This window comes from Mustela nivalis, assembly GCF_964662115.1.
Source record: "Mustela nivalis genome assembly, chromosome: 15".
In the NCBI taxonomy this organism is placed as follows: Eukaryota; Metazoa; Chordata; class Mammalia; order Carnivora; family Mustelidae; genus Mustela; species Mustela nivalis.
Window position 1 is genome coordinate 21,559,221 of NC_139034.1, and position 17,082 is coordinate 21,576,302.

Genomic DNA, 17,082 nt, shown 5'->3' on the forward strand with positions numbered 1-17,082 from the left:
AAATCTATGAGACAGGCCAGTTCTCACTGTCTCCTGGTAATTTAGGAATAATATTCTTTTGGAGCTTATTAGAAAGAAATTCTTAAGGGATTTCATAAAGAAAATGAAAAGATGAGCTCCAATGATTAGAAGCCAGCACAATTGCATTTTCAAATGCTTGGATAATAGGTAATCCTTTCCCTAAGATAATTCTAAACCCAATCCTCCTAAGTGGACCCTTAAACTCAAATAGAAGATTTCTTCTCTGAGAAGCAAAGTACTTATTGGACAAAGTACTAATGAACTGAGGTAGATTTACACACAAATGATGATGGTTAAGCTCCTTTCTTCCTGTCTAAGGTTGGGAGGGTGGCAGCAATGTATTGACATGGGCATGTGTTTTTGCAAAAGAAAGTAAGCGACTTAATCTTGAGACCCCTGTCTCTTTCTACTTGGACCTCCCTCCTGTCATATTTCTTCTTGTGCTTGGTGGTGTTGAAGAGAATCTAGACATGTGGAGACCTGACTGGGGGAGGATGAGTTGGGGTTGAGGATGAGTTAAGGATGAGTTAGTTGGGGTTTAGTGGGATATATTTATGTGGTTCATAGTAAAAGGATTGCTAACTCTCTCTCTCCCCCACTCTCCCATGTAGTCCAGGTTTTCAGGAATGTTCCTCCTGCCTATACTGTACTGACTTGCTGGGCATCGAGACAAGAAAAGTGTACAATCGGAGGTCGAATCACAATATGAATGTGACAAATGTGTCCTGTGGCTCTTAACATGAGACACTGGAGAAGAAAAGGGGTTTGAAAGGTATGGAGCCACAAACCAACTCGCGGAAAATTATCCTAGTCATCAAATGTGTAATATCATAAGCACAGATTTGGTTTCCATCAATAGCTACTCAAAAAGAAGTTCTATCCTATTATATGGCATATGCAATTATAAACATAATATGTTATTTCCCCCCCCTTTTTTTGATGGGGATTGTGCAAGACAGAATTTACCAGAATACCAGGTTTTTAGGCATAAACCTAGCGGTACTACCAACAACAACTACATCAAAAGGCAAAATGCATGTTTTATGTACCATATGATTGTGACTCTTTCCTTGCTTCCCTATTATATATCATGTGTCCTTTCAAATCATCTCAAATTCCCTTGATGAAACTATCATGCTAAGACTTATGTCAAAATAGAGCTTAAGGCCACCAGACTAAGGTGTCTCAGAGTGAACATTACTTCTAACATTGTGCTACCAGAGTTAGCCTCTTTAATCAGTCATTAGAATGTTGTTTTGTCTAAAAACTATCTACTAGAATGGACTTTTGATAAAGTAACCTACCCACACCTCTAAGATCTCTCATCTCTGGAAAAAGTAATGCTGCTATAAATTGATGGGATGTAATTCCTTATTTCAGTTAATCTTTAGAAAAAAATCCTAATTAGAAAAACAATTTAGTTGTATAATTTAAACTAAACCATGAAGCCTCCAGGAGATTTTAAGTCCTCCCTATCTCCACACATAGCTCAAGAAGGATGAAAAGATAACCTGTTTCTCAATGAAACCCAGACGTTTACTGTCATAGCAAATGGGTCCAGATGCCAACTCTATGTTCATATAGATCAAGTCTTGCCTCTCATTGTTCTTCCAGTCACACTATTTCCATGAGAACAAACTTCTCTGACTTACTTAGAAATAGTTTGAAAAATGTTTCCCTGCTTGGGGCGCCTGGGTGGCTCAGTTGGTTAAGCAGCTGCCTTCGGCTCAGATCATGATCCCTGGGTCCTAGATGGAGCCATGCATTGGGCTCCCTGCTCAGGGGAGACCCTGCTTCTCGCCCTGCCCCTCACTCTGCTTACTTGTGCACTCTCTCTCTCCATCAAATAAATAAATAAAATATTTATTTTTTAAAGTTCCCTGGCTTATGTTCAAATGAGAACTCAGTTTGGTAGTGTGAGCATCTAATAACATCACAAGTGTTATGAATACATATCACATGGGGATAGAGGAACTCCCTTGTTGTAAATGAACCAGCAGAGGTCATCTTATAAATATTTCACTGCTGTTCTATATTTTATTTATATTTAGGTAAGGCATTTTGTGACAATTAAGTTAGATTCAAGGATGACTGGGGTATGAAAGATCAAATACATAGGCATTTAACCTCTGACTAAAGTCAAAACATCACACACTAATGTCCAAGAATATTTCTTCCCATAGAAGTCCTCTACTCTTACACTGATAACATTATCATCAAAGTATTACATATCCAGCAACTCTTTGAAATCCTCTTTCAAAGGAAGTGATCTCCTGGCTTTCCTAAACAAAATGCAAAGAATGTATGTGGAAGTCTAAGCATAGTCTGCTTTTTGTTATAGTCATGCATTATCTATGGACTGATAGAGGCAAGAAATACAAAGAAATACAAAAATTAACTCTGTGTTCATTTCATTATCTTAATATGCCTTTTACCATTCTGGAAGCAAAGAATAAATAATTTTTTAAAAAATAATTGAATGGGTGTACCTGGGTGGCTCAGTGGGTTAAGCCTCTGCCTTCGGCTCAGGTCATGACCCCGCATCCGGCTCTCTGCTCAGCGGGAAGCCTGCTTCCCTCTCTCTGCCTGCTTCTCTGCCTACTTGTGATGTCTGTCTGTCAAATAAATAAATAAAATCTTTAAAAAAAATAATTGAATGAAAAAAATAATATAAAATATAACATGCAATATAGATTATCATAAACAAATTTCTCATCTCATGATGATTCATATCATCAACAAAGTTCTCATTGGGAAGAAAGAAGATACTAGGTGGAATGGGGGAAGGCAAGAAAGACTATTGAGGGTAGGATCTTAACAAATAATGATAAAAATCACAAGTCACTTTATTGTAAATTCCATACACCCACACGTCAGTGACTTGTTACTTGTAAAACACACTGTCAGTTTTTATAATTATTTCACCAACAGCAGTAACAGCAGTGTCATGAATTCAAACTATAAATAAATGCTTGATTTTTATCCAAATCAGCAAAGAAGTTGCTCACATCACTGACAGAGTGTAGTTCAGACATGAATGTTGGCTGATATTTTTGTTTATATTTATGAGTAAGACAAAAGTGAAACAATGAAAATGTATGCTAGGACTTCACTTGTTCTTCATTGATGTAAGCAACTACTTTGCTGACATCACGGTAGTTTTCAAATACTGAAAGAATATTTATTTCCTCAATTTTGGGAAGCTATTGACAATGTGACAGCCACAGATCAAATGTTTTAAGTTGAATCTTTGTTAACATTTTTAAGTCTGAAGACAATCGGACATTTAGTAAATCGAGCTCCGTTTTGTTTCATTTGGCAATTTCCATTGTGTAAATACTCTTACCATGGCTAGTTTCAAGCAACCACTGTGACATCAATGTATGCAGAGCTAAGAGGTGCAGTATCACATCACTCCATAGTATTTCCACATACAGATACAATAGACATAACTATTCTTATAAGCGTTGCTACAGTAAAACACTGTAACACAATTAGAAAGTGATAAGTTTTGAGGCTTTTAACTTTTGTTTTGAACATAATTTAATTGTTGAGGCAATTTAATTTTTAGAAATGAAGGTGTTTAGACTCCAGCTCATTAAACTCCTGATATTTTCACAACTGGCTCTCATCCACCGGGTCTAGCACACCACTGACCGCGCCTCTGGCCACCGAGAAAGCCACAGCTCACACAGGCTCTCACTAACTCGGCCTGGTCACAACAGGACGGTGCCACCCAGGTCTGTCGAATTCCAAACTTTCTCCCATCTACCGTGCCTCTCTTTGAAATGTAGCTGCTGGTGATCTACTCACACATGCACACCCAAACACCTTAATGTGCGTGGACTTATCATTGGTTGGAGAGCATTGCTTTCCTTAGCAACAGGTGGAATGCAAAACCCGACTACGCAAGGAGGAAGGAGTACTTGGAAAGAGCACAACTACTCGACGGCTTCGTACAAGACCTCGCAGGATCGGTCCCCCCGCGAGATCTGGCTAATTTAAGATTTAACAACCAGCATCTGTGCCACAACTGGTAAAAATGATAGATCGTCTATTGAGGGTTTTGTTTTTTTTTTTTCGTTTGTTATTCATTGCTGCTTTTCGCACATTTTCACTGAATTTAATGAAAACAGTATCAAAGGCTTACCTCAGCGGTCATAGCCAAGGATAAACATTAAAAATCAAATAAATACGTTTCCAGGAGAGAAAATCATATATTTTTTAAGATTTTTTTAAATTTATTTGAGAAAAACATATTTATCAAGAACAAATCGCTTAGCTCTCCACACAAATAGAACTTGGGCCCCCGTCTGGCCCACTCCTTCACCACTGTATCATTTTCAAATCGGCCGCTCTGCCGTCCCTGACTGCTAGCAAGCGGTCCCAGGGTGTGACATCACCACATCCCGGCTTCACCTCTCCCCCTTCACGCAGCTGGGGACAAAATATTAGGACAACTAGCGTCCGAACGCCACAAGTCATAAATCGCTCGGGAACAACTTTAATTTACACTGTGGAGTTCCAGTTCACAAGTGTTTTGAAACTTTTTGAACAGTAGGTTTCAGCAAAAAAAAAAAAAAAAAAAAAAAAAAAAAAAAAAAAAGCGCCGTCTTACCCAGCGCCCGGGACACTTCAACTTCACCCAGAGCCTCCACAACAGCGGCGGCGCCAGCGAAGCGAGGCGTCTCCCGCCAGCGCCAGAGCCACACATGCGCAGCAGTTCCTTCGCTGGCGGCTCAGCCCCGCCCCTCAGAAACGCCAAGTTCCCAGAAAGGCACCCGGCGTGGAAACGCTCACGCGCAGGCGCAGTCGGGCTGCTTTAGCGGAGCCGGAGATATTTTTTTTTTTCCTCTCGCGTGTCCTGGGTCTTTGGTTTGCGAAGTGCCGTTGGGCCCTACAGGTGCTGAAGGGCTGGGGTCGTGGACCCCCATAAGGTGTCAGCAGCACGGAGGTGCAGGGTGTTGTCGAGGGTGCGGGGCCGGGCGCTGCCAGCGGCGCGCTCCGCCCCGGGGCCCCGGCCCCTGCTCTGGGCCAGGCCCTGGCTCCGGCCCCCGTCCCGGCCCCAGCCTCGCAGTTTACTCTGCTGGTGATGCATCCCTGCGGAGGGCAGGACGACTCTGCGGCCGAGGGCGTCCTGAGGCAAGCTCCGGCCCTGGGGGACGGCGCCGGTGCAGGCAAGTCCATTAGGTACCTGTGCGAAGTGGCGGGGACTGGAGAGGAGGAGGCAGGGGAGGACGAAGCCGACCTGCTGGACACTTCCGACGCCCCAGGGGGAGGCGAAAGCACCGCTAGTTTGGAGGATCTGGAGGATGAGGAGACCCACTCTGGCGGCGAGGGTGGCAGCGGGGGAGCCCGGAGACGGAGCAGCGGCGGGGGCAGCATGAGCAAGACCTGCACCTTCGAGGGCTGCAGCGAGACCACGAGCCAGGTGGCCAAGCAGCGGAAGCCTTGGATGTGCAAGAAACACCGCAACAAGATGTATAAGGACAAATACAAAAAGAAGAAAAGTGACCAGGCCCTTAACTGCAGTGGGTCCGCCCAGCCTGGCAGCACGGGAAACGTCAGACTGGAGGTATCAGACTTTAGATGGGGTCTTGGGCAGTGGGAGGTGGTTAGAAAAAACTCTAACGCGAAGCGCATTTCCGGCACTACCCCCCGGCTCCCAGATGGGCCAGGTTGCTGGGTCTGGACTTGTGGTTGAGAATTAGTGAGCGCTTGTCCTAAATTAAAGTTTATACACACATGTGCAAATCCTTAACAGTTCTGTTGCATCCTTTGATAGATGAATAAATGTCAATGGAAATGATGTGATACATCAGCAGATCGGTCATTTCAAAGATCTGGTATATGGGCTGGAAGGACAGATAGTAGGTGATTGGTCTGGCTCATTGCTAAAGAAGCAGGCCAAGAGACTTAGGAACCTAGATGAGATTGTACTTTGGAGAAGGTGATCTCTTCCTGGCTTTATTACCCTCCCTATTCACAGCTTACTTTTATCAGTATGCCTATTCTTAGTAAGCCGCTCCTAGTACCCCTATGCTTAGTAGTACTCTGACCTTAGTGTCCTGTTCTCTGTTAATCTTATTCTTTGAACTCTGTTCTCAGTAATTCTATTCTCAGTAGCCTTATACTTAATAGTCTTGTTCTCAGTACTCCCATGCTTAGTACACTGTACTTAATACCTTATTCTCAGTATCCCTGTTCTTAGTACTCTGTTCTCATTAGCCCTTTTCTTAGTGCTCCTAGAAAAGAAAATGGAATCATAAAGGGGTATAATTCTCAGGAAGATTTTTGGAGTTTTTGCTTTGAACTGTGTTGAAGGTTAAAGCCAGTGCTTTGGTGTTGACTTCTGGCCACAAATCTCCATTCCATCATTTTCTGTGTGTGACCTTGAACAGGTTATTAAACTTTTTTAAGCCCAGCTTCTTCCTCTGTAAAATGGGTATTAAAATGGTACCTGGTTCATAATGCTGCAGTGAATATGTGAGATATTCCATACTGAGTTTGCACACAGTGTCTAGCAGATAGTAAGTCAGTAAACCTTAGCCATTATTATGGTCATTATTAATGCTATACTTTGAAGTTGTTATAGATAAGCAGATATTTCATCCTGTGTGCTTTACTCCTTCTAATAAAAGCTATAATCCCTCTGTACATTTTCATTGAAAAGTTGAATTTTATTAAAAATGATCCAGAAAATTTTTTAAACTGAAAGCTATCCTAGGATATATTCTAAAACTCTTTAAAAATTTTTTGTAGTTTTTGCTGGACTTGAACAGCTGCCTCATTGCTAAAATTTTAGACTTTGGAATTGCTTACAAATATGAAGTCCTAAATATTTTTAAAATCTATAGTATTCAGCATGACTATAGTACCTATAGTAATTACTATAGATTAGTATTATTATAGTAATCTATAGTACTCAGCATCACCTACTGATTAGGGTCTGAGTGACTTCTCTTTCCCTTTTATCCCATTGAATCTTAATCTGTTTAGTGTTAAAGGACTTATTTGAGAATCTGATGAAACCTAATGAACTCTTTTCCTAGAAAAATACACACAGGTAGGTATTTAATTTTGCATACACATTACAAAGTTAAGGACCCCTGTGGCTTAAAATCTGTATCCACATTCTTGTAAAATATATTTTACCAAATATTGGATTATAAGTAATTATGGAAATAAACATTTCACTTATTACAAAATGAAAGTTGGTAAGAGTCATGTTTGCCCTCTGTACATTCCAAATTCACTTCAGAATACAGAGAGAGAAAATGATATAGTTTTTTTTCAAGAAAGAAGTACTTTATCTATAGCTACCTTCTTTTAACTGTCTAGCTTTTACATCTACTGTTTAAGGACAATGTATAAAAGGCAAATAGATACTGAATTAAGTCTCCCCCTCTACCTCCCACAAAAAGAACCTTAATAATTTTCCTATTCTAAAATAATTTGCATGAAGAGAAATAACTGCTATAAGCAAAAATTAATACCCAGCTATACCATTGTCTTATGTAATGGGGACACTTTACCAGTTCTGAGGAGATATCAAGATCTGTAAGTCTTTATCTTTGTCCAACCGAGTGTAAAGAAAATAACCAACAGTTACCATCAGGATATAATAAGAGCGAACTATATAGTTTTACTTTACTAGCGGAGAGGAGGATAGATCCTTACCAGCTGAGATACTCTGGAAAGGTTTTGCAGAGAAAATATAACTCAGTAGACACCAGAAAGTGTGGGTAATAGTTTAAGCTTAATCAGCTAAGTTTCTTATGTGCCAGGAATGGAGTCTCACACCCTTCAGCAGTGCTACACAGATGCTATATTCTACACACGTGGAAACTAAGGCACAGAGAGAGTAAGTAACTTAGCCTAGGTCATAGAGCCAACAAGTACTCAAACCCAAGCAGTCTGATTCTAGAGCCTTCATTCTATCCCCACTCTATATTGCTTCCCTCAAATTTTGGTAGATAAAATAAAGAGAAACACATCTTAGTAAAGGAAGGGAAGTGTGAATACAGAAAACACTTTGGGGAAGAAGCAAGGGGACCATTCTAATGAAAGAATATTTATCTGGAAAATTCATGGAAAATAAATTTGGAAAGAGAATTTGAAGCCAGTTTTTGTATGGTATTGAATGTCAGACTATGGGGTTTGGGTTTGGGGTCTTCAAATGAAGTTTCTAATTAGGAAGTAATAGAAACTCTAATGGGGTGGATTAAAGTTGAGGCCTAGAGATTTAGAGATTATTTAGGAGATCATTATAGTAGGACTGATGAGTGGTAATAGGGGGTCTTTTGTAGTAATCTAAAAGCAATTTAAGGTATTTAAAATCATTTACATAAATCAAGTTAAATAAGGAACAAATGTATATGACATTTAGTCATGCATCTAAAAATTATGCTATAGGAAAGAAACATAAAGGAACTAGGGATAAAAGAATAGACTATGGGAGTGATCATTACCCATAAATATCCTTAAAAGGGCATCATTTGGAAGAAGCAGTAGGTTTATTTTGGGTAGCTCTATGTAAGTAGGACATTTAAGTAAAAATCACAAGAGATATGTATTTCAGCTCAGTCGAAATAAAAGTTTACCTAAATGTTGGACTTATTTAAAACTAAACGGGATGCCTCAAAAGTTGGTAAACTCCTTAGGACAAAAGGTGTTGAAAATTTTTGAAAAGGGAAAAGGTGTTGAAAATTTTTAAAAAGGGAACCTCAACATTGTAGAAGTTTGGACTAGCTGACTCAAGGTTATTTCTACTACGAGTTTTTGTGATTTTGTAACATTCACATTGTGAATCTGCGTAGTACTTTGTTTGGAGTTGTGAGAATATAGGGTACTCTGCCATCAAGTCAGTTTCATGATTCCACTTCTTGTGCATATAAAAATGAAATGCCACACATAGTTAATCCTGTGGAAAGAGAAGAAGAAATTATTTTTGTTTTTTTGGGGTATGAGAATGCTCTTTTTATAGTTTTTGTTTGTTTGTTTTGCATTTTGCGGCCTAAAATGTTTAGGGATTGAACATTTTTGTCACATCAGGTTGATAAACTTCCTATAATGAAAGATAATGGCTATTCTAACAGAACTCAGAGGCCAGTAGAGAGAGGTCAAGAGAAGGAAACAGCTTCAGTAACCACCTGAAGAGCAAAGAGAGAAGAGTAAATTTACATATAGCATGGGTTTATGTAAAACATTTATAATTTTATATTTGCTTAGCCATCATTTTTGGATGTGATCAGTATTGTATCGTGGTTTTATAAGAGTCAGAATATATCTCAGTTAACTCCAGTATTTAGTTATGCCAGGAAAAATGTGAGTTTCTAAGATACTGTCAAGGAACTAGGGATACATATTTGGTAGCTAGGGCTGCTGAGTTTGTTTGGGTAAGGATATCTCACAGTATGGTTTTCATTTTAGGATCTAGCTATTTTGTCTATACCAGTGGCAGGAGATTATTTATACCAGTGCTTTCCAGTTCTTTCAAAGCCAGTTTGTCATTTTTCTCCTAGTGACTTACAAATTTTGAAAGCCTTGTCCATCAGTTGCTGCTTTAATACTTTACTGCCTCCCCCCATTTAATTGTTGTTGTTAACTGGATAAAAAACTATCAGTGTTTCTAGCAATAGGTAGATTGCCTTTGAGTATATATTCTACCCAAAGGAGGCAGACTGTTTTGGCCTGGATAGCTTTATCTGAAGAGAATATTCAATTTCCACTTGGCATTTTTTGTAATACTGAAAACAGCTCACAGGTAACTCTTTGCTCTTCCCACCTCTACCCCATTTTTGATTTTGAGACCTTCAAGAGACTGGAGATCTGAGGTTAAAGAAATTGTAGAGGGGTGGGAGTGAAGAGTGTTCTATAAAATTAACTGCCAACGTCTTATCTGTGACTTAATGAGGGCTTTTCCCAAAGTTTTACAGAACTGGGCAAGAAGGAAGAGAAGCTGAGGACTCATTCATTACATCATTAAAAGCGTACAATCATGGATTATTATATTATGTGAACTGTTAATCCTGTTTGCATTTTTATCGTTTATCCCAGGAAAGTACAGATAACATACTCTCCATTGTTAAACAAAGAACAGGAACCTTTGGGGATCGCCCTGCAAGACCTACTCTTTTAGAACAAGTGTTAAATCAAAAAAGACTGGTAAGTATCTGTACAGTACTTACAAATTTATTATCAGAAGTTGTTAGAATTATTTAGATTTTTGAGATTTTAAAACTTGCTCAACTGGTCATCAGAATGAATTGTTCCTTTGCTAGTACACCCTGGAATCTCATAAAGCTTTCCCAAAACAAACCTTTAATCCTTTATCTTCATAGACTAAACCTTGAATATCTGAGCAAAATGGGGTTTTAAAGCAGACTCTGTACTGAATTCTGTGGTTTGTGGAAGAATGCATTAGTGGTATGGAAATAGAATGAGACCAACATTTAATAGGGGTTCCTATTATAAATTCGCTAGAAGACATCAGAAATCAATCAAAAAGCAGAGATTTTTCAATAAACATGGAAATAATTGGGTAGTAATTTGAAGACAAAAAGAGAATTTAGCTCATCATATCACTATACATCAAACTAAATTCCTGATAAAGGAAAAAAAATACAATTGAGACTTAATCTTAAAAATCTTTTTCTAGCTTAAAAGAAGTAGAAGTATGAGGTAATGAATGCTGTAGTCAAAAATGGTGATAAAAATGCAAACTTCAGGCAGCACCTGGGAGGCTCAGTTGTTTTGGGCGTATGCCTTCTGCTCAGGGCACGATCCCAGGATGCTGGGATAGAGCCTCATAATGGGCTCCCTGCTCAGTAGGGAGCCTGCTTCTCCCACTACAGCTCCCCTGTGCATGTGTTCCCTCTGTTGCTCTCTCTCTGTCATAAATCAAATCTTTAAGAAAAAAATGCAAATTTCAAACTAACATATTGGAAAAATATTTGCAGCACATATAAGACACTGTGGTTAAGATGGTTGACATTTTTAGTTTACAAAATATTCATAGAAATTGATGAGGAAAAAATGTTGGCTTCGCTACATTGCAAAAGTATAAACAGGAATAAAAGCAGAAATGCTACCATGAAGTGATATGAAAAGGTATTAAGTATCAGTAAAAATCACAACAATACAACAAATGAAAACTATTTAAAAGACATCACAGTGATATTGGGGGTTTCATGAAATGGGCACTCTCATTCTATTGGTGGTATTATGTATGTATCAGACCTAGAAAGCAGTTGGGCAATGGTATCAGGAGTCTCAGCAGGAAATAAACCCTATATATGGGTAAAGTTAAGCATGAAGATGTTGCCAGAAATGTAATTATCACAAATAGTAAAATAGTAGTTAAAACAACCTAAATGTTCAATAGTTTGATAATAGTGGAGTAGATTATTGTGCATTTACTTAATAGGATATTGGTACATCTTTACAAACAATTTTTTACTGAAGTATAATAAATAAGTTTTAAAGAAATAATTAGAAAATGTACTGTGTTCTAATGTTAAGTTTTAAAATCAGTATTCAACGCTAGTATTTCCACCTTGCTCAGTTTATCTTTTTTAATTTGGGGGATCCAAAGTTTATTTCCCTCACCACTTTATAGAAGTATTTTATTTAAGTAAAAGCACACTAACTATATTCATTATATGACTATATTTAAAAATGGTAGGTGTACAAAACTGTATTAGATCAGTCATATTCTGCCTTTTCTGAAATTTTTGTAATATGCTAATACTATTTTCATTAATACCTGTACACACACACGTTCTTTTTAATTTCTTCAGAAAGACTTAATAGGCTAGTGGAGAAATTGAATCCTTACATGGATTTCCAACCTGGAAATAACATACTCTGTGACCTTGGACCAGGGCTCTTCTTGGCTGTTTGCTCTTATGTTTCATAGATAGTATACATGCTGGCATAACATAAAGCATTTCATTTCCTTTGTGTACACAGTCACCGATAAGATTAGGCTTCACCCATTACTGTAGGTTTTAGTATTTTGATGTATGACATCGAATTTTATTATTCTAAGTTTGCACTTTAATGCAGTGCATCAGGTGCAAGTGTGAATTCAGTTTGGGCATATTTTGTTTTGTAAGCATATTGTGCCTTGTGTAGAGACATCAGAGTAATTTTATAACATGAAGGCAATCTACTCCCATAAGAATAATGCTAATAAATATATTTTTTTCCTTTTTTTTTCAAGTCATTACTAAGAAGTCCAGAAGTGGTGCAGTTTTTACAGAAACAGCAACAACTATTAAATCAGCAAGTTTTGGAGCAAAGACAGCAGCAGTTTCCAGGAACATCAGTTTGAAGGAATTTACCAAGAATATCCACATTTTTTTTTTTATTTTGTTGTAGAAGATGGACATATTTTTATACTAAAGATAGATGGGATTAGATATGCCAGTAAAACATAAACAGTCATTTTCCTGTAAATATGTGTGTACATTTTGGGATAAATAAGTATTGCCCTTTGTGCATCTAATCCTTTCAGATTACCATGAATTTGAAGAAACAGTTTATCTTTCCAAAATAACATTAAATTACGATTTTTTTTAAAACAAAGTATTCCTCTTCAGTCATTGTTACTGAAGGTAATGAAGCAGTTACTTTCTGTGGAAGTCACAAAGCTAAGAGATACTAATTTTTGATCATTTAGTTCAGTGGTCTTATCAAGGGGCAGTCAGAAATGGATGGATATGTTTTTAATTGTCACAATGATCTTAAAAACTCCTGGTATTTAGTGAATGGGTCAGGAATCCTAAATGTTCTACAGTGTCTGGAAAGGACTTTCACAACTAATAATTATCTCACCCACAATGTCAGTAATCCTCCTCTTAAGAACACTGATAGTTGTGATACTACTTGTGATGATAAAATGTCATTGGAGCACCTAAAATTGGGTTCTTGAAATAACTTTTTCTTTACAGTTAAGACTGGAGCTGTCAAAGAGGTAAGCATATTTTAAATGTATAAGGAAAATGATCATTGTTAATTATCTATGAAATTAGGATGTGCATTTCTTTTCAAAGATGTGCTGGTAAAACCTAGGAGGGGGTTAACTAAGTACACTGGAATGAAAGCATCTCCTAAAGTTGGCTTCTCATTTCATGTTACCTATTAGTGTTCTCTCTTTTAAAGCAGACTTGTGTGTTGAATTTGTAAACAGCATAGGTGTATCTCATTCTACCAATGTCAGGGCAAAAACAATTTTTTAATATTAATTTCCTTTTCAAAAAGAAATTCTGAAAGTAAGAATAACACTTCAGCATTTTGTCAATGTTTTTCAAAATTGAGCTAATTTAATATTGTGTTATTCCTAAAGTAATGTTCAAAGAATGATGATGGGTAATCTGGGTAGATACTTTTTTTCTTGTGTTGTCTCCTAGGAAAACTTAAAAGGCAAACCTATCGATAAGAATAACAAATCAAATGTCAAGAGAGTATTTCCAATGTTAGATAATAAATGTATGTCTCTTAGGTGTAACTGTGCAAAAATGTCTTCATTTCTTGGGTTTTAAACCCTGTAATGTATATCGAGTTAACCTTAGTCGCGGCTGTTCTAAGAAGTACTTAAGGAGAGAATCTTTTTATATTTTAGGTGTTTTGTACCTGTATATCTGTGCAAAAACACAGATTTTACCAAAATTATTCATTAAAGCCCATTGTAGACCTTTCAGTTGTCTGATTCACTTATTCTGTTCTTTAGTTTTTTCATTCTGGATGCAGAGGAATTCATTTATACTTGTTATTAACTATTAGTTCTCTTACTCATGGTTTTGGAACCTTTATTGAATCCCTACAGTGTTAAGTTAAACTTTATAGTGGGGAAAAAAAAAAAAGTAAGGGGCACCTGTGTGACTCAGTCAGTCGCACATCTGCCTTTGGTTCAGGTCGTGATCTCAGGGCCCTGGAATCAAGTCCCACATGGTGCTTCCTGCTCAGAGGGGAGTCTGTTTCTCCCTCTGTCCCTTCCCCTGCTTGGGCTCACTTGCTCTATCAAATAAATACACAAAACTTAAAAAAAAAAAAAAAAAAAAAAGAAAGAAAGAAAAGAAATCAGCTTATCTTTCAAGTGGAATAAGAGGGATAGGAAAGGAGGGGCAAGTAATAGGCCAGAATGCTGAATTAAAATAAGAGGAATTGAATTTATGTATAAATAAACATCTATCTCAGTATATGCTTACAGACAGCTCATTAATGAAACAGTACGGTTTTTACTTATTTTGGGTTGATTTACTGCAGTGCGTCCCCACATGTTTATCCCTTCAGGTACTCCAGACCTGTGCAATATAACTGACACTTCTCCCACCCAGAAGTTGACTTTATTCCTCTATCCCTTAAATCTGAAGGACTGGCCTTGTGACTTGTGTTAGCCAACAGAATGCAGAAGAAATAATATGTGCCAGCTTTGAGTAGATTTCCAAGACTTTGAACCCTTCTACTTGTTCTTTTAGAGACCTACTCCGCTGCTGTGGTGAACAGCCGGACATGTGAGTGAGGCTGTGCTCCACTAGCTCGCCCCCAGCCACCCTGCAAGCTGACTGCAGATGCATTTGACCCCGGGCCAAATCAACCAGACCTAGCCCAGATTTGCAGAACCCCCCAACTGATCTGTAAACTTGTGAGCAATAATAGCTGTTTATGATTATAAGCCACAGAGTTTGGGGGTCCTTTGTTACACAGCATTCTGGAGAGCAGGTAACTGATAGACCTAGCTATATAGTTATTGCTGCCTAACAAATGACCCCCAAATTTAGTAGTTTATTAATTTATTATTATCTCTCATAGTTCTGGATATGATTACTATAGTTTTAAATAGCTGTACAAATGCTATCAAGCTAGGTGCTTGCTTTTGCAGTTTATAGGAAGAAATATTTTTACTAATAAATCTTCATTTCCATATATTTAGCACTTACTTATAGTGCAGTTTCCCCCTGGAGTTTCCTGCCATCCATTCTGAGGCCCAAATGTAAACTTCCCTCACAGAGGCGCATGAAGAAAGTAGATTATAATCTAAAGACATCATGACAGAATGATACCAATTTTCTAGCATTTTATAATTTTTTAAAACAATTCTGGTTACTTACTCTTCCAACAATCCCATGGTGTATGCACAACGGTTATTGTGTGGATGCAGAAGCAAGCTTGCAGAGGTTGTCACTTGCTCAAGATTGCACAACCAGCTGGATTCAAATCCAGGACTTTTAAGTTACTCACTGCACACTGTTGTACGTCGTGTGAGCCGTGTACGTAATCATGGGGAGGCCTGCGCAGTTTGAGCATGAACTTCATATTTGACCGTGGAAGTACTATCATAAATAAATAAAGCCTTTGTACACTAACCCTTGAGTTTTGGAATATGTTAAAAGACAAATATTACTTACACCCTAATTATATTACTTTAGAAAGTACTTTCATGTAATAATTCATTTGAACCTCAAGATATGGCAAATATTATCCCTGTTTTTGGATGAGGAAAGAAAACTCAGAGAAGTGACTTGTAAAACAGATCTAACTGTTGGATGTAGAGCCAAGACTTGAATTAAATCTTGTCTCCAGAAATGATGCTCTGCCCACAGTAGAGTGTTGTTGCTAAATTAGGAGCTAACACTTCCAAGTGCCTAGTTTCAAACACAGTAGGCACTTAAATATATGCTAAATTTTTTCAAGTCTCTGTATGCACACACATATAATTTTATATAAATACATCAATGTAATCCTAACGCATGTACTGAGGATTTCTGGTTTAGGTTCTCCCTTTTGTTTAATTTTTTGGTTCCCCACCATCAGTCTTCCATGCACTGCTCACCTTCTAGATAGCCCATGTCAACAACCTAGCATGTATTCTTCCTTACTTTTACTGTTTTGTGAATCTTAAACACACATATATACACATATAGCAACTTGCAGTTACATAAAAATGTGGGCATATTATACACGTCAGCATATTACTTTTTTATGCTCCAGTACTCAGAAGTCCCCCCAAATCACTTCTGTGGCTCTGATTCATTCCTTTAGATGGCTGCAGAGCATCTCATGATAGGAATGTGTCATCACATTCAATCATTCCACTGTTGGTGCCATTCACTTGGTGTCCAGTTGTCTGTCACTATGAACAATGCCTCCTCCCTGTACTGTATCCTTACATACTGGTGTGCACTGGCAGTTCAATGGACTTGGAATAGATTTTCATAATTGGGATTGCTAGGTGGAGGGAAATATATAGATATGTGCTTTCTTCAGATACTACATTTCTTTTTCCCCCAAAGTCTCTATCACTGCAAATGTCTACTAGCAGCAAGGGAGAATTTCTTTTCCTATTTTTGCCAACAAGAATTACTGTTCTTTTTTTTTTTTTTTTAACTCTTCCTTGATAGATATGTACTGCTAATTGTTACATTTATTAGCATTTCTCTGAATAGTGGAAAATTTGAGTACCTCTTTATATATGCTTGTTATTTAGATTTGCTCTTCTGTGAATCGCCTAGTCATATATTTAGGCTCCGTTTTTCTACCCAATGTGCAAAAGTCTGGTGCATATAATAAAAATTAAGCCTGTATTTTTTTTCAAAAGATTTTATTTATCTGAGAGAGAGAGAATGAGTGGGAGACGGGGAGGAGCAGAGGGAAAAGCAGTCTCCCTTCTGAGCAGGGAGCCTAAGGCAAGGCTCGATCCCAGGACCCTGGGATCATTACCTGAGCCAAAGGCAGGAAGGAACTTAACCAACTGAGCCACCCATGCAGGTGCCCCAACTCTGTCATTTTTGTTCATATTTCCCCAAATCTAAAATTTGCCTATCTACTTCTTTTGTGGTATTTTTGCCACACAAGGTTTTAGTTTTTGTAGATTTCAACATATATGACATTTCTTTTGTGGCTTCCAGGTTTCCAGTGTTGGTTTAAAAAATCCAATTTGGGGGGCGCCTGGGTGGCTCAGTGGGTTAAGCCGCTACCTTCGTCTCGGGTTGTGATCTCAGGGTCCTGGGATAGAGTCCCACATCGGGCTCTCTGCTCAGCAAGGAGCCTCTTTCC

The 17,082-nt window shown here is 38.1% G+C and overlaps 1 protein-coding gene and 1 long non-coding RNA gene across 3 annotated transcripts in view; one reads left to right on the forward strand and one right to left on the reverse strand.

Annotated features, from left to right (window-relative positions):
- The window catches only part of LOC309848865, a 42,491-nt gene extending 37,773 nt beyond the window's left edge, over positions 1-4,718 (reverse strand). The window contains exons 1-2 of the long non-coding RNA XR_014303345.1: positions 4,640-4,718; positions 2,511-2,636 (exon numbers count right to left, since the gene is read on the reverse strand). This is a non-coding gene — a long non-coding RNA (uncharacterized lncRNA). The remainder of the gene's footprint in view (positions 1-2,510; positions 2,637-4,639) is intronic.
- Positions 4,719-4,780: 62 nt separating this feature from the next.
- RFXAP (regulatory factor X associated protein) lies at positions 4,781-13,726 on the forward strand. Of its 2 annotated transcripts, none has more exons than XM_082700918.1 (3): positions 4,781-5,596; positions 10,081-10,188; positions 12,248-13,726. In XM_082700918.1, the coding sequence occupies exons 1-3, from the start codon at positions 5,114-5,116 to the stop codon at positions 12,356-12,358; spliced, it is 702 nt and encodes a 233-aa protein (XP_082557044.1). In that variant the 5' UTR covers positions 4,781-5,113; the 3' UTR covers positions 12,359-13,726. The 2 variants fall into 2 exon arrangements, 1 of the variants encoding a protein (XP_082557044.1); XR_014303344.1 differs by having other exon boundaries at positions 4,832-6,166; positions 7,694-10,188.
- Positions 13,727-17,082: the final 3,356 nt, after the last annotated feature.

Bases quoted from the DNA above. Each gene is read 5' to 3' on its own strand.
- RFXAP (XM_082700918.1), top strand. From the start codon at position 5,114: ATGCATCCCTGCGGAGGGCAGGACGACTCTGCGGCCGAGGGCGTCCTG. The intron at 5,597-10,080 runs GTATCAGACTTT...CGTTTATCCCAG, and splicing joins CGGGAAACGTCAGACTGGAG to GAAAGTACAGATAACATACT. The intron at 10,189-12,247 runs GTAAGTATCTGT...TTTTTTTTCAAG, and splicing joins TGTTAAATCAAAAAAGACTG to TCATTACTAAGAAGTCCAGA.